General features: G+C 32.3%; 1 protein-coding gene across 1 annotated transcript; it reads left to right on the forward strand.

Annotated features, from left to right (window-relative positions):
- Positions 1-470: 470 nt before the first annotated feature.
- On the forward strand, positions 471-18,307 carry LOC128168373 (uncharacterized). The gene is made up of 8 exons (XM_052834633.1): positions 471-541; positions 7,119-7,164; positions 8,562-8,672; positions 8,774-8,846; positions 12,077-12,294; positions 12,456-12,491; positions 12,770-12,859; positions 16,764-18,307. The coding sequence occupies exons 2-8, from the start codon at positions 7,128-7,130 to the stop codon at positions 17,729-17,731; spliced, it is 1,533 nt and encodes a 510-aa protein (XP_052690593.1). The 5' UTR covers positions 471-541; positions 7,119-7,127; the 3' UTR covers positions 17,732-18,307.
- The last annotated feature ends 5,088 nt before the right edge of the window (positions 18,308-23,395 follow it).

Here is a 23,395-nt window from a genome sequence, read left to right on the forward strand (position 1 = left end):
ATTTGGTTTACATTGTTCATCAAAGCAACAACGTCTATCAAGCATTTGACTTACTAGTTTCACTTTATCAAATACAATGTCAAAACATCAACATTTTATCATAAATTTAACCAGTTCTTGAATTTTCTGAATAAATCTAAGATATTATGGTATATTCTTATTTTAAGGTCGCCGTTGATTTTAATAATAATATTAAGGACACAATATGATAATATGATATAATAATTACTGGGATTTCTATTCGTTTAAGAACCTTTTAACTAAGTGTGTTTTTAAAAGAACTAGAGAATTTATTTTCTAAAAAGGTATGATAGGTATATATCGAATTACTTTTAGCAAAAGTCGAGAGAGCTTCTTGATAGAGCTTAACTTGTTAGTTTTTTATACATTGTTGGGAGCGCTGCTTGCAACTAATGATCTCAATATATCTGTGCAGCTGTTGTTGTACAAGAAAAAAATTTTAGTGGCGTTTAGTCACGGATCGCTTTGGTGTGTCTTATGGATAATCCTTGTTTTCAACGTAAACGAGCATCCAGCAACGGTAAGATATATGTAGCAATATATCACAGAGAAAATTCAATTTAAAGTTGTTTGTACTGTGTTAGTATTTTTAATATAGAACCTTCAGCTTTTCCCTTGCAATATGACATTTGATGAGCACCTATATACATAATTTCATTAATGTGATTTCTACACCCTAGACAAAATGCTAAATTCACGTTCTGGTCATGTAACATACTTGTAATGTAATCTGCAAAATGGTTTGTGCTCTTCACTTAAACATGTTGATTTTATTTTGTTAGTTAACATTACGTCATGTTGCATAATTCGCTGTCACTTTTGAGTTGATATTATTCTTTATTTGCACAAGACATACATCTTATGGCATGAGTTATTACATATACTTAATAGCAATATTGAAATAATGGTATGGTACATGTTAAGTACATTGACAATGTATATAAAATAAAATTTTACTAACAGGCGAGAAAAAAAAAAGAAAACCAGAGAATTTTTCTTAATTATCATGAATATTGAAAGCTAGATGGAGATACTTACCCAAATTACACAGTTCTTTAAAATTTTGAACACATAATAATTGTTTAATTTGTATACATACGGTTTTTTCCAATAATATTTCTTAATATATTTTACTCGGATTTCTCTATACTGTCGGCATTTCAAAACAAAATGGAATTCATCTTCAATATCTGAACAAAATTTACATAAGCGTCATTTCTTTGGTACATTAGTGTGTCGTCCACTTTCAATTGCAAGTCTCTGAGATGACAATCTAATTCTTGCAATTCGTTTCTTATATGTAGAAGGTATTGATTTTGTTAAAATATATTGAAATGAAAACTGATCAATAATATGCTTGTAAAAATAACATCGAGATGAGGAATTAATCTGTTCTACGAGTTATTGGGTAAAGAGATCAATGATTCTTTGCTTAATTAAAGGAAAATAGGTTGCACAATGTATATATTCCTGCTCATACCATATATGTCCTAGACCTATTTCAAAAAGTTTATTTTTAATTATACTAACCCAATTTTCAGCAGGTGCCAAAGACGATTCACATTCATTATACAGCATTTTGTAACAGGACTGCAAAACACAATTCTGACTTTGTAACAATTTGAACCAAAATTTGAATATTCTAAACATTCGAATAGTTTTCATAGGTAGCCTCCCAGTTTCAAAATATACAATTGCAGTGTTTGTATTCTTCTTCACACTTAACACAAATTTAATATATCCTAAATGCACTTTTTCTATATCATTTGCAGCATGCATGCCCCATAAATTACCTTTTTTATCCTTTATGCACCTTCGTTATATTTGGTTATACTAGCTTATATGTGCCAAACTGAGAACCACCCTAACAGGTTTCTATAATTACATGTACTGCAAAATAAAAAGAATCACCGTTACAGACTGTAATACAACATATCTCACAATAGTAAATAGATATCAGGCTTATAATGTTTCTGCGTGATGTTAAAGAGACAGTACAGCTGAAAACATATGCGTGAATTACTTCAGATTTACTTATTGTATCGTTAGGAAATAAGAAATAAAGTTGATTGTAATAGTTGAAATACATAAAAATCCCTTTCACATACTCAGTTAACGTAATTATGCGCTTCCGGACATGTAAGGGTCGTACAAACCAGAATAATCTTATATCGTCTATTTGTACCACGTGTACTTTGATTGACAGTAATTAATTGGCACGCGCTGAAAGCTACAAGATCCTCGTCCGACTACTGTCATACGGTTATATGAGGTTAAAGATACTCTCTAAACGGAACAAATCCTGGTTTACCAATTCCGGTTCATTTTAAACAGACATAAAAAATATGTCAAATAACACCTCAAGGGGCCTCATTTACAATTTGAATTTAGGTTGTAGCAACTCCTATGATAAACACGAAAAATACATGCCTACAAAACAATAATTGTGGTTATTTTAAAAACTTTGAACAATTATTATCTGGGAAAAGTAGAAAAGACATATTTTTATCAACAAACATGTCCAGGAGATTCTTCGCGAGCCCTGCATGTGTTTTGTTTACAGTAAATACGCATGCGTATTAGTATAGAAGGCTGAACCCCATAGCACGTTGCGATGTAAATATGTAATAGGTTATACGTAATTAGTCCATTGTTAATGTATATTTAAAAGTATCTAAATCATATGATGATATATATACATTATTTTTGTGTGACATGCTAGTATCTTATAAAAATCCAACTTCAGTAATTATGGAAAGAAAATAGTGAAAGGTTATATCACTATCACTTTTATGTTTTATTAATGTTTATTTTATATTGTACAATTTAATTCTAAATTTTAAAAAGGTCTTTTCATGGCATACCTAGTTATGATACATGGTCAGTTATTGATTGACAGAGGCTACTTTGCCTTATGACGATACTTCCCGGGTCTATTGTTTGACGGAATGTACATTTGATGATATTTTGAATCATTAAAATATGACGCACCATTGCTTTATGTGCGACTCAGCTCCTTTACGACTCGCAATGGCATATGTTTTTGTTTTCACCTTAGGATGTTGTATGGTCAATTACAAAATACCCATCGTATATATCTTTCATTTTTAGGAATGATTTGTTTGGCTGTAACTTTTTATTTAATTAAGAAAAATTCCCAATATTTCTTCTCTATAAAATTTCAATATTTTTCTATATTTTTTTAGTTTTCACAGAGGTGTTCGTGACAAAGAGATTAATAAAAATGAAATTAAAAAAATGACCACTATCATACAGCCATCCGAAGCTGTCCCCTTCAGTTATTGACTGCTTCATCATAAAAATTTTAGTTTATTGCACCCTTTAATTTCGAGTTCAATGATTCCACTTCATATCAAATAGGAAAAACATATTTTAATTCTTAATTTTATCTTTTTGCGCATTGTGGACTATTTTTGTGACATGCAATGATTTTTTGTAAAAGGGGAGCAAAACTTTGCATGCATTTACTAACATTATAACTGTAACACAATATATGAAATAGTGATTTCATGAACGTTTATTTGATGCCATATTTTTTTAGCAAATCTTTTATGCACTCAAAATCGCTCACTGCAGTCAGTTCTTTTGCTATCAAACTAGGGCGCAATCTAGCAGATACACTATCTAGATAATATTGATAGTCTCACAAATATGAAAAAATTGAAAGGGTTTTAAAAATAAAAGCAGATTTTAACAACAAATTAAATCTTATGCTAGTAATTCTACATTTATTTGATGATTCCTGTTAATTACTTTATTATACCATCTTGAAAAATACTATTTTTTTTAATTTTCACATATCTTGCCTTGCTCTCCATTTCTTAGAACATTTTCTAAAATACAATCAAATTAAATATTAAATAACATTTCGTTTTGCTATGTCACACGTCATTTTCGTAGGATTTTCCCATCTAGGTTTAAATCTAATCTATTCAATGTGGGTGTTACTTACTACGTATCCTCTCCGTGCCCCGGAGGACGCATGAGGCCGTGCAACAAAAGACGCCACTTACGTCGGTAGCTGGCAACAACCTGCGCCTCTTTCCAACTGTTCCATCCCAGTTCTTCTCTCTCTTTTTCTCCATTGTACGCCTCCAGATGTTCCTTGGCCTTGCCTTTTTTTTCCTTCAGGAGCCCAGGTCAGCGCAGTTCTGATATTTAAGTTGTTGTCCCTTCGGAGAACATGGCCTATCCATTTCCAACACCTCCCTTGGATTGCCATTGAAAGTGGGATTGTTGCTGTCTGTTCATATAGTTCCCCTCGAAAGTGGGATTGTTGCTGTTTGTTCATATAGTTGTTGGTGATATATCTTGTCTGGCCAGTGCATTGTCAAATTCTCCGAAGACATTTCCGATGGAATATATCACGCTTCTCCTCATCTTTTTCGTGTAGGTGTATCGTGTAGGTGTATCTCAGTGTATCATCTTTAAAAACGATATCGCTGTCTGCACATGTGGTATTTTGTATTACTTCCATATACCAAAAAAAATAGCCAATCAGATTGTGTATATAAAACCATATTTCGCGGAACAATTAACTTTTTAGCTCACCTGAGCTGAAAGCTCAAGTGAGCTATTCTGATCACATTTTGTCCGTCGTCCGTCTGTCCGTCCGTCTGTCTGTCTGTCCGTCTGTAAACTTTTTACATTTTGAGCTTCTTCTCTAAAACCGCTTATCCAATTTCAACCAAATTTGGCACAAAGCATCCTTATTGGAGGGCGAATATAAATTGCAAAAATAAAAGTCCGATCTGCATTCAAAGCGGAGAAAACCTTGAAACTGTAGAAAAAGGGGGTGCATTTTTAAAAATCTTCTTCTCAAGAACTACTGAGTCCAATTCAACGTAGTTTAGCATAAATTATCCTTATGGGAAGGAAAATATATATTGCAAAAATTAAGCAATAATTCTGTTTCAAATCTGAGTTATTACGAAAATAATAATAAAGGAAAGGCGTGTTTCAATCAGTTTAATAGCTTCGGGTTCGGCATCCGGTAAAATGGGTAGGCAAGACTTGGCCTGGGCAAAATAAAAGATTGGCAGTTATTAATCTGCAAATCTTATTAAAATTTCAGGATATTTGATGGACCAGTATATTTGTATTTGCTGTGAATATTGCTGCAAAATAATGCGTATTTGGAATTGACGATTGCCGATCTGCACCGGCTTTTATTTTGCCACGGCCCGGGTTTGCATACCCATTTTACCAAGACTCGTATTCCATACTTCTTAAACGAGGTTCTATGACCTGAGCAGCCATGACATTATACGAAAAAGGGTCGATCTGACTATGATGAATTTGCTTGTTGTGCAACAGTTCGCGTATGAAGGGAAATTTATGAAACATGCAAAATATATTGGTGCCGATTTTGTGAAGTAAATTGAGGCTAAATATTTCAATGCGTTGACAGTTTTCACACATGATGTTGGTGTTAGCTTGTTCTGATTTTCGTTTTGTTTTCATTATTTATGCTTTGTAACCTGGGAACTATCGTCTGTATTTCGTGATATTTACGTATCAAATCAAACAGAGACTTCGGTAAATCAAACAGTTAACTGTTTACCTGCGCAAATTAAGCAAAATCTGATGTATCAAAAAAGTTCTGAAATACAATTCATTCTATCGGTAATTCGGCATTATCTTTTGCGTAATGGGAGATTAATGCAATAGGTTTTGTTAAGATGCTCGGCATTTTCTTGAGTTTATTTAGTTTAAATAGAGTTTGATACCGCTGACGGAAATATGTAGGTATATATACATGTATATATATGATTCATTTCGAAAAAATAAATTGTGTTCTTTATTTGTTATAGTGCATTTTTCTTGTGTTTAATTGTTTACAATTTCTATTTACTAACCATATTTGAGTGGTAAGCTTCGAATTATCTGCAAGATACAAAGATTTGCTCACAATTCTATGTTTGTACACAGATCTTAAAGACTAAAGATTAAAAAAGTAAAAAAATTGTCAATATTTTTAAAGAAAATTTTCAAAGTCTGTTCTTCCAGAAACCAACTTTAACAACTTATTGTAAACTTAACCTTTTTTGTCATTATTACTCCTACTGTACATGTGATCCTTAACTGTGTTTGTGTACATTTGTATAAACTGATTTTGAACCTCAAATACCAGTGAACTGGTCTTGAGTGAATAAAAGAATTGAAAATCTTAGGCCATTCTTTTTTTCCATTTTAAATGATGAATAGGAAATACCAAGTTAAAAACTTTAAGCTGAATGTAATAAACCCATGTGAACAAAAATATGACTCAAACCTAGGCGAACTGTGAGCTCTGTATCTTGCTTATAATTCTACGATTGACGCTGAAATTTTGGTTGAACATTAGAAATTCTATATGAATTAGAGTATGTTAAATACTTGTACAAACAAAATAAAAGAATGATATTCTGTATATACCTACTCTCTGGGGCCCCCTCTTTATACAATAAATAATGTGAAATCTACATCAATTTTGATAGTTTTTCAGACACGAGTAAATAAAAACGACATCTTTAAAACAGTTTACATAGTTCTGACACATTTCTGTTGCGGGGATAAAGTAATTATTGCTATTCCTAAGAAAATACCACAGCGGAAAATTATCCTGGTTTGTACGCGAGGTAAATAACAGTCATTTAATTATAATGGAGAAGACAAATTAAATTTTTGAATGTTTTTAAGAGGAATTGAGCACATTAAGGTACAATTTTCTTTTTCACATCTATACATGTAGGATTTTTTAAATAAAAAACAATAACTATTATATATTTTTTTAAATACAATAACTAGTAAGTAGTTGATGAAAAAAATGTACCTATATCCTTTCATATATTTTGATCGCTTTACAAAGTGTGGGGGGGGGGGGGGGTGGGGGCAGAACGAAAATATAAGGAATTGGAAGTTAACAACTTAACAGTGTACCCCTACCAAATGTTTAGTTTTATATCTTGCGTAGGATTTTCTTATTCTGGTAAAAGATAGTATTTCATGAAGGTACAATGTCAAAGATTACGTGTATGCAAAAATAAGTGTAAAATTCGAATATTTTACAATATTTATTTTTTGTTATTTTACAGAGGGACCATATGGCACAATATCTTTTGAACGCCCATTGTTGCTCAGGTGAGCGATGTGGCCCCATGGGCCTCTTGTTTAATAAGTATTTGATAGATTTAGTATGATAGATAAAGAAAATAATGAGTGAATTAATAATATGCTTATTCTGTAAGCACAACTAAGTCGCTTTATTCACGTCCGTTGAAATAGGTCAATAACTTAACAATCTAAAGACGTGACGTACATTATGTATAATTTAAATGGATGTAGCCGCATCTTTCAAACGTACATGTAGTAAAAGTTAAGGGTTCATAAAAGTAATGGCTGCATTAGATTGAACTCAATTGGGGGTATTATTTTTTCATGAATTTTAAAATATCTATTGACTAACTATATTGTGGAGTGAAATGAGAAACTTGATGGATATTTTTTTCTAAGTCAAATGAAAAGCATGTGCATTGCAGATCTGATATTTCATGCAAATTTGACCATATGGCTTTGGTAAGGTGTTTCCAATTTTTCATACATATCTTACCAAATATAAAAATGATATCAAATTTTAACTTGTGTTGGTTGAATGATTTTTGAAAATATATAAGACAAATGATCTTATGTGTTCCAATAAATGTTTTATGAGCATTCTTATATGGTCGTATACACTTATTTATCTTACTTTTTCAGTTTTTTAGGGGCTGGAGGAGGTCATATTGAAATTACCTAATTCTCTAAAACTAGCTTGATAACATTGTCTAATACTTTAATATAATTTCAAACAATGTTTCAACTTAAACATACATGTATATAAAATCTAGAAAATGGATAGTTTTTTATGTAACCTATCAATCTTTACCTTAAAAAGATATAGGATTGAAAAGTCTAAAACAATAAAAACTAAAATATTGGACGTTGAATGCGAACATGTGTTCAGAAGAATGTTCATATCTTAGACCATACTAGTATATGATATCCAGAGTTTAACCTCCAGGGTCATACTTTAAAATGATTAAATTGAGCAGAAGCTCGTTTTGATCAAGTTCAGTGTGATTTTTCAAGAAGCTTCCATATTAACAGTGAAATGGTTTGAATGGTTTGGCAGTTTATTTTCACGATAACTAAAATACATGTAAATTACAGTTAATTAGTCATGTAGCAATGTTAAATTTTGAATTTCTGTATACTTTTCATAATTTCGATGATTCAGAAGACAAACATATTTTCTTTCGCGTTACTTAGTAAGAAAAAATATTAAGACAACATATTATCGAAGCCAAATATACATTTTATATATTCTTGGATATTTTTATTACTTGCACCCTGTGTGGTTTACATGTTGCTGCTATAAAACTCAACCCTTATTAAGGTTTTGTATTCCACAGAAATAAAAAATTGGAGATCTGGGATTTAATTAATCACAATAATAGAAAATATACAAAATGACTTTAAAGCATATTTATCATTTTTAGGGTCATGCATGCTGTATGTACAAAAAATCAATTACTTCAATGGTTACAACTGCACTGGATTTAGAGACGGCTGTCCAGACAGAATGTATTCCAGTGATGAAAGTTATCTATGTAAGTAAACTGTATAAACATACTTTAATTAATTCGCGTTATTAGTGGTAAATATTTAATCGGTCAAATCATTTAGATTTTTATTTTTATTTATCAAAAAGTTCCAAGATGTTTAGAAATTAATCCCAGAAGACATTGCTTCGTTGCTGAGCCATCTTGTTATAGAAATACAAGGTAAGCTGGGTTTTTTTCTTGAGATTTATACGTTTCCTATTCTGTGTGTCTATTGGGGATTCACGAGAGATTGTGTGATAGATACCAAATTTACTTAGCCGTGTAAGTTACATTTTACTCTATATCCTAATCGCATTTCAAAGAATTCGCTAATATTTCTTATTTATCTATTTGTCGTATCGGAGAGATCTTTTTGTAAAATAGTTATCATTCATAACTTAGGAAGATACTGAAGACGTGGAAAACATAACGGTGTTTTTATTTTCACTATGTTCACGGTCAGACAATTTTCCGTGAACATTTAGCCACCATAAATGTTGAGCTGTGCATTCACCATCTCCATGTAGTCCGCCATAACAGATGCATGTGTGCTTAAGCGGGGCCAAAGTTACCACATGTTTATCATAATCCTAGTATATTTAAAATTCGTAAAAAATAGCATGCAGGAGTATTACGTTCATTTAATAAATTAATATCATAATCAAACAACTATTTATAACGGAAGATTCGTTTCACTTTTATCTTTGCGGCCCTATCGAAGCCATTGTAAACACGGGAGCTAATTGTCACTTGCTATATCGGACATCTCCTTAGGACAAAGACCCCTGTACAATCATGAAGGTGTCTGCGATCGGCATTCATAGTGAACAGTTCATTTTAAGATTCATTGGTTATAAAGGTGTACTTCTTTTTAACATATTACATGTACGTGTTACCCCTAATTTTCTGCAAAAAATATCAAATGCGCATTATACACGCTTCGCGTCGGTTGACAATGGTTTTTTCGGGGTGTCAATTTCAACAGTTACCCTCCCAAACAGGCACTATTTATATAAAGTTGCCGGGTTTTATAATAATAGAAATGATCTGATTTGATAACACTTAAGCTCCTTTCACAATTGGCGCACGAGGAGAAGCAACAAAATATTCATGCGACCGAAAAAATTGAATATGGTTCGTAAACTGTTGCCAAAATAATCGCATATGAAAAAGTACTCGTACGAAACTCACACAATTCAAAGTGACCGTTGTTCGATATAAAAGCATTGAAACTTGCGATATACCTTGCGTTTATATGCGACTGTTGTAAAACGAACGCGAGTGTTGTAAGATATTGCAATAAGATCGAACGAAAGACCATATGATCAGACGATTGAACGTGCGCCAATACGATAGGATGGGCGGCGCTCTTCCGAATATGCGTTTCATCATACTAATGATCGTACGAGTAAGAAGGGGTATACCGGTATAAACCGCTCGATTCCGATGCTCTTCAATTGAAATATTTGATAACGCCCAAGAAGATGACAAAAGCAACAGCCAAAATCAAGGTTAATTGTGGCCTGAAACGCATATGCTTATACAGTGTATATTTTATAAGGGGTGTTCAACCGATTTATTTTCGTTCATTTCGCTCTTTTTGTCAGTAAGCAGATAAATACTTGGCGAATTCCAATATCTCATATTATATCTCTTTTACCACAATATTATTGGGGCGAATTCAATACGAAGCGAAAAAAACATGGTGCGAAAATAGCCCTGTATCCAGTATATTTGAGTGGCAAAGCAAGTAAATTGAAACCAATAAATCTTGCAATGATGGTAAAACGTTGCAAGATTACATGAGACACGTTGAGCAACAGTCTTATGGTCGCATAACACACGCAAAAACTGCTGCGATTTATCTTACGTTTTTTTTTTAAATCGTGCATCGCTCTTGTGAGCAGACAAAATGTTCTAAAATATTCGTACCAATGTTCATGCGTTGCAAGAATTTGGATCGCATTCGGTCGCGTCTGAATAGTGTGCATGTCCACAATTTTGAGGAGACTTGATGCGACCACAAAAACGCATGCAACGAATGCGAGAGTTCGTGCAACGTATGCGATCGCTCGTGCGAAGCCAAACAATTTCGATCGCAAAGTGATGTAAAGTGCTCGTGCGCCAATTGTAAAAGGGGCTTAACCAATTGGAACAACGGCCAATGGAGGCGTAAGAAAAAGTGTTCACCAACTCAATCCACCTGCACACAGGAACTAGCGTACCTTAATTCATAAGTAGATATTGTAAATTTGAAACTAAATGCATTTGACAGTAACAAATAAATAATTGATTAATTTTAAATCTGCCCACATTAACAATGCAAAATCCCCGTAGGTTTTCTATTTTCAGCTGTGTATTGTAGAGGGAACGTTTCAAAACAGAAAATCTTTTTTCGTTCTAGTGGATAAACATAGTTTGGGCACAAAGGTATATACGATTATCGAGATACTGAGCCAAAAGCGGTGTAACTTGAATAAGAAATTTGGGACAAAATATATTTTTAAAAAAGCTATGGCAAAAGTTTAGTATTCTTATTGGTCCTTATACTTTGCAACTGTCTCGAGATTTTATATCATTAAAAATTGGCAAGCTGCTTTTTTTATATTTCTTTACCATATCTTTCAATCAGCTTCCACTAATGTGCAGCTAGAAAGTAAAAAACTTTTACACGTTCAATGGTAGGGGGTAAAGTGTCTCTCAATAAATTAAATGATCAATGTAGTCTTCACTTAATACCTATATTGTAGATGCATAATGTAACTTGCTTTCTGAATTAAACATATTTGTAAAATAGAGAGTACTATAAAATATATGGGTTAACTCTTAAATATTATGCAATTATCCTTTAATGTATGGGAAAAGAACGACTCTATCGAAAAAACTTTAAAGACTAGTTCAACACGTTTAAGTGTTAGATGTATTAGAATAACTATTTTTTTAAATTGCGGTTATATCATTAAATAATAAAATCCCTTCATTCATTTTGCCAAAATTGCTCTTTAAGGTCAGAAGTCAGAACTTTAAAGTCGAGAGGTCTCAACAATTTCTGACGATTGCAGCCGCATATTTTCACGTTTTAGGTCGATGTCGTTTGAGTTGTCGAAAGATTTCAGTCGAATATACGTACATTTCCTCTTTAGAAAATGATAAGTTTTTTTCTTTAAAATAGAAAATAAAGATTTATTTAAGAAAAAAGATGTAACTTATCATCCAGGAGGTGTGGAAAATGCTACTTGAACATTTATACAGTTAATGCTTAAAACTTGTCTTTTCTGTTGGTGCGGTAAAAATATATTATATCTCGTTTTATGAATTAGGTGTTGCTATACAGTTATTTGATAAGTTTGCGCTTGTCTATTACAAATTTATACCCTTTAATTTCTAAAGCCCATTATCTTTACTTTCAGTGGAAACATTCAAAAATCTCATTCTGCATCTACAGAAACAAAAGACAATGCACTCGCTTGGTCAATATCGTTAGCAGCAGTGTTGCTTCTTGTTGTCATAGTAATTGTTACTATCTGTAACTGGAAAAAAGGAGCTTGTCAACAACGAATACAAAAAACATTTTGTGCAAATTCATCTGAATCGCCTACAACTGATATGAGCCAAAGTTCAGGCCAAGGTTCATCCTCTTAAGTTAATTCTGGTTTCACATGTTTCAATGATTATTACTTGTAAAATAGATCTGAGCATAAATAAGATGTTTTATTCGATCTTTATCGCATAAATTTCAATATTTTTAACAATTTGAAAAGCTAACTGTACAATTGTATGATTTTACAGTAGTGGCCTACGAGAGTAAACCCTTCTTGCCAATTGGTATGTGTCATTCGTAATACAGGGTTGACTAGAGACTTTTTTATCTATAAAATTGCATTTTATGTTCTCATATCGATACGAACAGCTCTTATTATGGGGGGGGGGGGGCAGTAAAATATACATTCATTTCAGAAATAAACCAATTTAAAATTGACTATAACAAAGTATTTTTTTAAAAAAGCACATTGAGAAATAAATCAACTTATTTACTATAACGAAGTACTAACATACAACAGCAATGAATGTGTTAATATAACGTGACAACTTTTTTTACAAAGCCGGTCAAAGTGCTACTGCATCGGATAAAAATATACGAAAAGACGTGCATACAATGTCAGACAAACGGGTGGATTTCCAAACAAAGTCGGGTAAAACATTTTTATTTAAATCATACAAAATATGTTATTATATTTTTGTACTACTTCATCCTCTTGTAGTTCCCCATGGTAAAAGACAAATGATATAATGCACTTTCTAATCTCAAGTGAGCCTTTCTGATCACTTTTTGTCCGGCGTCCGTCCATCCGTCTGTCCATCCGTCTGTCCGTCTGTCTGTCTGTGTGTAAACTGTTTACATTTTAAACTTCTTCTCCAAAACCACTAAGCCAATTTCAACTAAACTTTGCACAAAGCATCATTTTGTGAAGGGGGTTCAAGTTTGTTAAAATGAAAGGCCACGCTCTATTTTAGAGGGAGATAATCAAGATTTATCGGAAATTTGTCGACATTTTTCAAAAATCTTCTCAAAAACTATTTGGCCAGAAAAGCTGAAACTTGTGTGGAAGCATCCTCAGATAGTGTAGATTCAAATTTGTTCAAACCATGACCCCAGGTGTAGCGTGGGGCCACAATGGGGAAGTCAAAGTTTTACATAGGAAGATATAGAGTAAATCTTTAAAAATCTCCTTAGAAACCATTCGGCCAGGAAATCTGACTCTTAAGTTACAGCATCCTCAGGTTGTGTAGATTCAAAGTTATGAAAATCATGATCCTCGGAGGTAGAATGGGGTCACAATGGGTAAGGGGGGTCAGCTGAGCGATTAATTTTATAACACTTGGATTTCCAAAAAAAAATCTAAAACAAAGATTGTTCAAAAAATTAATTGTTTTATTTCTTGGATTTGGTAATGAAGATTATTAAGAACAGTTAATCTTCCTGTGGAGGTAGAAATTTGCCTTACTTACCATTATTGGATGAGTGCTGATGTTTTTGGTGTTTGAATATTTTAATTTAATTCTGGAATTCGTCCCAGGTCAACAGAAAAATGAACACCTAATACGGTAATTCAAATTCAGTGGCCCCCCAATCTAATTTCCATCTTGAGTGATGAAATACTTCAGATGAAAATTTTTTGAACCAAACCATATAATTTTGGTTTTTGAGCTATTAATTTTCAACCCCGATATTTTTAAAAATAATTCTAAAGTTTGAGAGCATTAAATAAAGACGACGAAGAACTCTCAAGGATGAGGGGTGTATCATCGGCATACTGGGATATTTTGTGTTCCCTGTCATACACAAAGTTAATTAAAATACCTCCAATATCTTTATTTTGTTTAATTAGTATGGCCAATATTACAGCGCAAAGGATGAAAAGATATGGGGCAACAAGATCACCCTGACGACATCCGCGCTGTACATGTATTTCTAACTGCTGTGACAGTATTGAGAACGTTTACTCATTTGTTGATATGATTTCTAAATCCAAAAAAGTAACACCTTATAAATGAATGACCATGAAATTGAATCGAGGACTTTTTCAAATCCATAAGCATGAGAAATCCAGGGATAATGTTGACTTCTGTATAAGAAAAAAGATCATAAATAAATCGTGTATTTTCACCAATGTATCTACCCTGTATAAAACCAGTCCGAATATAAGAAATAAGTAAATCCAGAGTGGATCTTATCCTATAACTGGCACATCCTAATATTAACTTGTAAAATAAGTTCAATGATGTAATTGGTCGCCAGTTTTTTTAGGAATTGCCTAGGTTTGTCACCTTTAGGTAGGCATGTTATAACTCCTAACCTCTGAGACACTGGCAGATCTCCACGTAAAAATATTTAGTTAATTGCTTTTGTTATATAGTTTTTTAAGATCAGCCCAAAAGAACTTATAAAATTCAGCTGTGAAACCATTACTTCCAGGCGACTTGTTAATTTTCATCTCCTTTAAAATACTTTAAATATTTATACTTAATATTTCATTTTCACTGAAGTTTTATCTAAAATATTTAGATGTTGATTTATCTAGTTTTGGAATATTATGAGGCTGGATAATTCATTTTTAAATCTATATCAGAAACCTCATAGTCTAAAAAGCTTAGAGCTCATAGTCTGCATTTTTAAAAAGCTTCTCATAAAAAGATTCAACCTCCTCCAAAATTTCTCACCAATTATACAAAGTCTTCTCTTCTGATACTGCAACTCTTTTTTAATAATTTTATTAAGAAAATCTCCAGACTCTAAATGACAAAAATATTTAGTAGGTTTTTCTCCGTCATCTACACCCGTATAAGTGTCCTCGTAATTTTTCTTTTCTCAAATTTTCTAGAGTTGCTTGTTTTTCATCTAACAATGGAAGATCAACTTCATTGATATTTTCTAGCTTATTAAGATCAATTCTATGTAAGAATCAATGATTTATAAAAGGGTCTGGCCACGCATAGTCATCAATTTTCATTATATTTTATACATGGACACACCTAGGTGTGAAACGCAAAAAATACTAAAATTTGGTTGCCGGGGGTAACCGTTACCATGGTAATCGAGGCTAAAGATGGGAAAATAGCAAAATATACCTACCTTGAAGCCATATTAGAAGGTGTTGCCCACTTATGTTAACTATCAAACACATAAAACAGCCTTTGTCCTATTTTCAATTATTTAATTATATAAGAAAATTGATGGAGAAACCAATACTTTTAAAATGTTACCATGGAAACCGTTACAAATTTTTGAAATCAGTTTTTCGCAGTTTTTCAATAAGCCCAAATGGGAAACTGTTAAATTTTTACATCCATATCAATGTCCATGCAATATATATTTTATCATGAAAATTGACATCCGTTGCTATGGCAACAAGGCCAAAAAATAAGAAAAACTGAGAAATTGAATATTATTTTGATATGCTTTCATTCCTGATTTTAGAATTTATTTCTAATTGTTTTAGTCGGAACTTGTAAAAATTTATCTAAATTTTCATTATCCACCACAAAAACCTTTTTTATGCAACAGTGAAGTGTTGTTGCTATGGAAAATTAAGTTGCGTAAAAAACCACACAGAAATTCTTACTTTTTGAAAATTCCATAGCAACGGCAATTATTTTTAGAAAATTTCAGATTTTTTTTCAAGTGTCATTAAAGTTAAGGACATACTTTATTTTTTCTCACCATTTGATTTTATATTATTATTCATTATAAGTGAATAATATCTATTTAAAGATGCCTAAAAATATTATAATTTTCCTTATTTTTAAGCTTGTTACCATAGCAACGGTTTTCAATTTTCATATTTAAATTTTTAATTGCACAATCATAATAGTGCTTACCTTTGAAAAATGACACTATTTTTAATAATATATTCTACCCTGGAAACCCCAAGTTCTCAATATGTTTTCAAATAAGCATTAAAATGGACTGAGGCAATGTAGATAAAGTTCCTTGTGTCAGGGCACAACACGCAACGGGACCATATAGCAACAAACAAATGGTGTTAGACTTTTTTACTCACAAAAGTCTCTCAAATTGTCAAGTATGAAGAAAATCCGTGACTATGCGTGGCCATCGAATTTAGATTCTTACATAGAATTGATCTTAATATCTGATATCAGCTGCTTTTCTATCTTCTCATTGTTCTCTTTCTATTAGATGAATACGAAATAGTCAAGCCCCTTATTTCCATGAGAAGAATTTCCAAAAATGCAGACTCATCTATGGAGTGTTTATATTGATCCTTAACTGACTGAATTAATTCTTTAACTTTTTCAACATAGGTTCAATCCCGAACTAAATTATAATTAAATTTCCATAACCCTCTACCTCGTAAAATTAAAGTATTGAATGTAATTCAATTACAACAGCAGAATGATCCAACTTATATCCAGATTTGATTGAGACATATTCAACAATATTTGTAAGATTTTCTGAAATCAATATGTAGTCAAGACTCCCTTGTTTAAATGGGGTTTTCTTTCTCCATGTATAAGCTTTTTTTATCAGTCGGTCACCATGAATGCAGAGTAATAAATGCCTGTATATTATTTCAGCAACAATTGAGGAAAACAAAACTGATATAAAAGAAGACAAACAATATACATTGAATAAAAATAAATCGAAGGACGTGTGTTCAATGCCAAACCAAAAATTTAATTCAAATTCAGACTGCCGTTTTCTCGAATCAACTGAAAGCTGTGGAGACATATGGATATCAAATAATAGGAAAGAGGGGCGTATTGATGATGTGGCCCATATTTCTCGCGTAACATCGAAATTTATTTGTCTAGACAACAAAGAGTGGGTTGTGAAAATTGATTCTAAAGGCAACATATTAAGTAAACATGAACTCGGGGATTTTTGGGGAAGCGCATCATCTACAGTGGATGAAAATGGAGACTTGCTTATCATAAGACAACACAATAAAGTGATGAGGGTAACCTCAAACGAAGAGGAACCTGTAGAGGTGTTTTCAGTTGACCCTCGTTGGTCAATACTGAGTGTCTATTTTTCAAGATCTAGTGAAGAAATAATACTAAGGATTTATGTACAAAAATGGCACAAGTTTTTGACCAATATAGCAAGATACAATAAAAACGGAGAAAAACTTTTTGAATTTGAATACCTTAATCCCGACAAGCTGATTGTGTATCCCTTGTTTTTATCAGTAAATATAAATGGTGACATATGCATTTCAGATAATTTTTTCTGTCATGTTATTGCTTTCAATAATAAAGGGGAAAAACAATATACCTATAAAGGTTCCCCGCCACATTCCGAATTTTCTCCAACGGGAATTTGTAACGATTTACGTGGACACGTTCTTGTGTGCAACTGCCATGAGTCCAATCCCAGTGTTCATCTGCTGGATAAAAACGGAGAGTTTCTGAAAATGATTGTACGTGACAGTGAGGATGTCAAAGAGCCTTGGGGATTGTGTGTTGATGATGACGAAAAACTATATATTGGTCAAAAAAATTGCACTATGATCAAAGTGTTCCGATATCTTAAGAATAGCTAATATTTGAAACTGTTTCTCGTTTGACGCGAAAAGAAATAATCTTTATATTTATCATTTTAGATGCGTTTTTTAATATTTTAATCAAGACGTATCAAGGTATGGTGTTAAATTAAAAATGAAATGTGGTGATAACGAACAGTGTTCAAAATAATATTTCACTTTATTACTGTGTTTTTAATTATATAATTTTGAACTTAAACACCTTTCGTCATTACCACATGTCATACATCTATCTTCTCTTGCACAGCTAAGAATGTTGCAATGATATTTTAATATAGTTTTAATAAGAAACATCATATCTTCCCTCCCCCCTCTGTCTGTCTCTCTCTCTCTCTCTCTCTCTCTCTCTCTCTCTCTCTCTCTCTCTTAATTAAATAATAGGCAAACATGTGTATTTTCTCTTTCCGTAATAAGTGTATTTTATACGGGTCCGACAAATGATAAGAAAAAGAATTTTGACTTCAAATGATCCTTCTTTTTTTCTTCTGGTTTTTTTTTCATTTACTGAAACCAGTATATGATAACAAACGATCTAATCACAATCTACTTTAATCTCTCTCTCTCTCTCTCTCTCTCTCTCTCTCTCTCTCTCTCTCTCTCTCTCTCTCCATCTCTCTCTCTCTCCATGCTAACATACGAATTTTTTAGTATTTGAATAAAGTACTACCGGTAACATGTAGTAATGTGGGCAGCGACTGAGTGTTCATATTAGCACAAAATTAAATAATGTAATTATTTCTAATTACGGGATAATGTCTTTGGCTTCAATTGAATTTAAATTCGTTATTTATTAAATGGTTGTCTTAAAAGTTCCTAATGATTGAAAGTCAATGCTAAAAAGTAATATTTTTATCGACAGTGTACCGATTCCTTCTTTGTGTATGTCTATAGATAAAAATCTGTTGTCTGTCTGGGAAGAACGAAAAACTCGGAACTAACAGAAAAGGCTCAGACTATACACAAGATCGGGTGACTGCGACAAGGTGTGAAAATTTCGCGACCACCTGTGTATGGGAATAAACAGATGTAAACAACGGGGAAATACACTGTTAAAACAGCAAATCTGAATTTTCACTTTTGATTTTCAAAAATCATTACGGAAGGGTGCATTTGGATCATAATCATTTAAAATTTTGTCTTAAAAGATTATTATTTATCTATATACAAGTAGACTGCTTGCATGTAATGTTTTAAGCAGGATTTATTATATCTATTAGTGATTACATATCAAGGTCAAAATTTAAAAAAAAATGCATTTTATTAATCGATTGCCTAACACGAATCGTTTTGACATAACACAGTACTGCAAAGGGTATCAAGTGAATTCGGGAAAACGTGGAGGGGGGGGGAGTGGGTATTAACAATACTACATTTTATTTTTCGACTTAAAAATAGGAAAAATAATCGATGTATAAAAGAAGCAGATCTCTCTCACTCATGAATTTTCTAGTGCTAAAACTTGAGGCTCCGAGTCAGAAAGATATAAACACGTTAAAATCCCCTTGCGGCAACACAACCGCCAGTTCCAACATAGATTTCACTGTGAACTTTTCTACGACTATAAATGACACCAGTACAATATAGTCAGAGAGTTATACCTGTAATCTCTCTCTCTCTCTCTCTCTCTCTCTCTCTCTCTCTCTCTCTCTCTCTCTCTCTCATTATACAAATATAGTGTGTAGCGTTGGGCATTTTATATATCTTATTTCTAAAACTTTTAAATATAAATCAAGAAATTAACAATATTTTCAAAAAACTGTACAGCTACAACCGTCCTTAATTTAAACCCTTCCTTTATTTCTTGCTGAAATTAATGATACAGTTCACCACTTAAATATGTCACTGATTATTTTTAAAATTAATAATGTATTCTGCAGTATATATTGTGATATTTCGTAAAATTGTAATTGTAATTGTAAAAAAAAAACAAGCATGCATATATTTTGTGGATTCTGTGTTAATTGAACGGTTTTAGTGGCTAAAACACAGCAGAAAAAGGCCGCCAGAATATTGTTAAATGTACGTGATATTTTAACTCCTACTAGTTTTTTATTTTCTTGTTTATCATGGATGCCAATTAAGGATTATTTTATGTTTAGACAAGTGATCTTTTTGTACAAGGTTTTATACAACCAAATGCCCGCTTATCTTAGTGTGTTTCGATATACAAGAGATGTTAATTGTCGTCAAACCAGATCAAATGATTTTATGTCAAACCTTTTATATTTACCACGTCCAAAAACAGAAAATTACAGACGTTCCTATAGTTACTCGTCGGCATTTCTTTGGAACAAACTTTCTCAAAATATCCGAAACTCTACTTCAGTAAGTAATTTTAAATCTGTGTATCTTCGGGAGTATTTTCACAGAGCTAATATTTAGCTATTATAGTCCTTTTATAATTCACTTTTTAAGACATGTATTTTGTAACAGTTACACGTATATTACCATGTACTAAGACAGTAATGTGCTTGTATTTCTTTTATATGTGTCTGTTTATATTTAGATGCTAATTGTATCAATTTAACGTGTATGATTGTAAATATGTTTTAATGCAGGACCACGATAAAAACTAGCTACAACTAATCGTGTAATCCTGGATAAATATGGGTTATTATTAATAATCAGATTCAACATGTAAAATTCAGAACTTACATCTTATACCTGGGTGAATTATCATAAAGAACATATCATTATTTTGTAATCGTAACATTCAATAACAATAGACGCTAATAAATAAAACATATGAAATAAATTTAATGACCTGTTGCATTCTTATGTCAAGTAATCTGTATATATAATGCTAAGGCTATATAAACCATAATAGAAATAAATATCGAAAAATATAATATACTGAAGATTTAAAAATCTTATTTTTTATCTTCAAATTAATGGTACTGTTGCGTACAGTGCGGTACAGTGCTGGTCAGTGCCCTATACATTGCCGTACAATGGATGTCAGTAGGACTGTACAGTGGCGTACAGAGGGGTACAGTGATGTTCAGTAGAGAGAAATGTACAGTGGAGCACAGTGGGGTACAGTGGAAGTCAGTGAAATGCACAGTGAGGCACAGTCAATGTACAGTGGAAGTCAGATAATGTCAGTCAATTTTTGGGAACATCCGTGGATTTTGAATTCAGTAGTACTTGCGCAACACTAGTATCCCTTCATTATTTATGCAATGAATTACTTAAGCTCTTTAGAGGCCTAGGGCTCCATGGACATAGCCATTGTGGAACTATATTTGTCTTTTGTTAGAAGAAGAGCTCTAATATAAAAATATAGGAAAAAAACAAAATTCAAACTATAAAATATATGGATTATTTTTCTTTATGAGATAATTGTTTATAGCTTTAGAAATCATATCTTAAAATTTAGAAATGTAAACAATTTTTGAACTGACTAACTAAATCCATAAAGACAAAGCTATTGTCAAAAGATAAAGAATATCGCGTTCACAGATCCAGAATAAGGCCTTTTACAATCACCGGCTTTGAGCGGCTGTAGAAACTGCGCAGCTGCAGCCATTTTGTGATGATGTGTCATTTCACTTTGAAAAGGCAAGCTTTGCCCTTTTTTTTTTAATTAACAAATGGTTATCGAGTGGACACTCATTACCTCTTTTTTATATATTTTAAAGAATTTCATAGCTCTAACTAAGAAAATTCTGTGGCTGTGCAGATGTAAGTGATTAAATAATGTATTTGTTCTACTTGCTTGCATAATTTGCATACAAAACAACATGTAAAACTTCATATTCATATCCTTTTTTTTAAAAACAGTTTTTGTCAGTTTTGGGAAAAACCAAGGTACATGTAGTTCAGGAAACGTTTATATTTTGATACTCAAATGTACAAGATGGTATCACATTCTTCTTAAAAGTATGCAAAACTTGATTTTCTTGATTTTCAACATCTGAACAGCATTCAGTGTACCTATAATGGCACAAAATAGGAATTTTTGAACAATTTACGTAATAAAAAATAAAGTAAATGCATGCATTATATCAGGAACTTATTGCACATATCACAATTTCTGCTAACTTGATCACATCAGAGAATTAATTTTTGATATGGTTTGCCACTTTTTCTCAAATACAGAATAGCGCTTAAGAGAATCACAAGAAAAATGCTCTGACATTTCAATATCAAATGTTGATGATGTGACCAATAATTTTTTCGTTACCCCAGAATTTATTTGGTAAGACAACAAACAGTGGGCCATGAAAATTGATCAGAAGGGGAAAATTTTGAGCAAACTTGTTATTGGTGAATTATGGGGTAGCGAATCATCTACGGTGGACAAAAATGGAGACTTGCTTATCATAACCCAACACAACAAAGTGATGAGGGTGAAGGCAAACGAAGATAAATCTATAGAGATGTTGACAGTTGACCCTCATTTGTAAATATTAAGTGTGTACTACGCAAAGTCAAGAAGAGAAATATTAATAAGAATCTATTCACAAGTTGGAAGCGAATATTGCACTAAAACAGAACGTCAAAAAGATTTCTGAATTTGGGTATCGCAAACACGAAAAACCGATAGTTTATCCTTTATTTTTATCAGAGAATACAAACCGTGACATACGCATTGCTGATAATTATGATGGTCATCTGTCAATGAGGAAGGCGGAAATTTGAGACAGAGATATTCCTATGAAGGTGGCTCGCCACAATATGGTTTCTCTCCTACGGGAATTTGTAATGAATCACTTGGACACATACTACAAGTCTAAAACACTGTGCTGGATAATTATCATAATGCCAGTGCCAAGGTGGCATTTTTGCACCCGCTAAAGATGCAGTTTCGGAAAAATCCATATATACCAAATGATAGACCGTTGTTCAGAGAGTATATAACCACTTTTGTTTTTAGTGTGTTTCACCTGACAGGTGAGATATTTACCTTTAAAAATTAATATCCCATAGGAAAATGATTATTCCCATAGGAGAATTGATTCTCCTACAGGAAATATTGACAATCCTATAGGATTTTTTAAAAGTCCTATAGGAATTATATTTCCTATAGGAGAATGGTATTTTCTGTAGGAATTTGATTTAGATATGTAGTTTTTCTATAGGATATTAAATTTTCCTGTAGGATTTTATCAAATCCTATCGGAATTGAAATTCCTATAGGAAGTTCTTGTATTCCGATAGGAAATTTCAAATTACCTTTAGGAATATTGTTTTTCCTATGGGAAAAATTATTATCCTATAGGAATTTATTTTTGAAAGATAAATATCTCACCTAACAGGTGAGATACAATGATATCAAAGGTGGTTGTTAACTCTTTTAGCCATGGTTTATCATATGTGCAAAAATGCCACCTTTGCAATGGCATAATTATCCGGCACAGTGTTCTAATCCCAGTGTTCTGCTGGATATAAACGGCAGGTTTTTGTCAATGATCATAGACGGTATAAATGATGTTACAGATCCATGGGGACTCTGTGCTTATGAAGGAAATTATACCTTGGTAAAAAAAAATTGCAATGTGATCAAAATGTTTTCATATCTTGAGAAGATTAATCATTGATGTTAATTATATTGCTCCAAGATTAAATACTTAATAGAGCAAACATCAAACGATAATCTTTCTTTAAAGTTACTGCTAATAAAAACCGTGTGTAGGAAGATGACATGAAAGTATTCCTGTA

Source organism: Crassostrea angulata, chromosome 10 (genome assembly GCF_025612915.1).
Source record: "Crassostrea angulata isolate pt1a10 chromosome 10, ASM2561291v2, whole genome shotgun sequence".
NCBI classification, from domain to species: domain Eukaryota; kingdom Metazoa; phylum Mollusca; class Bivalvia; order Ostreida; family Ostreidae; genus Magallana; species Magallana angulata.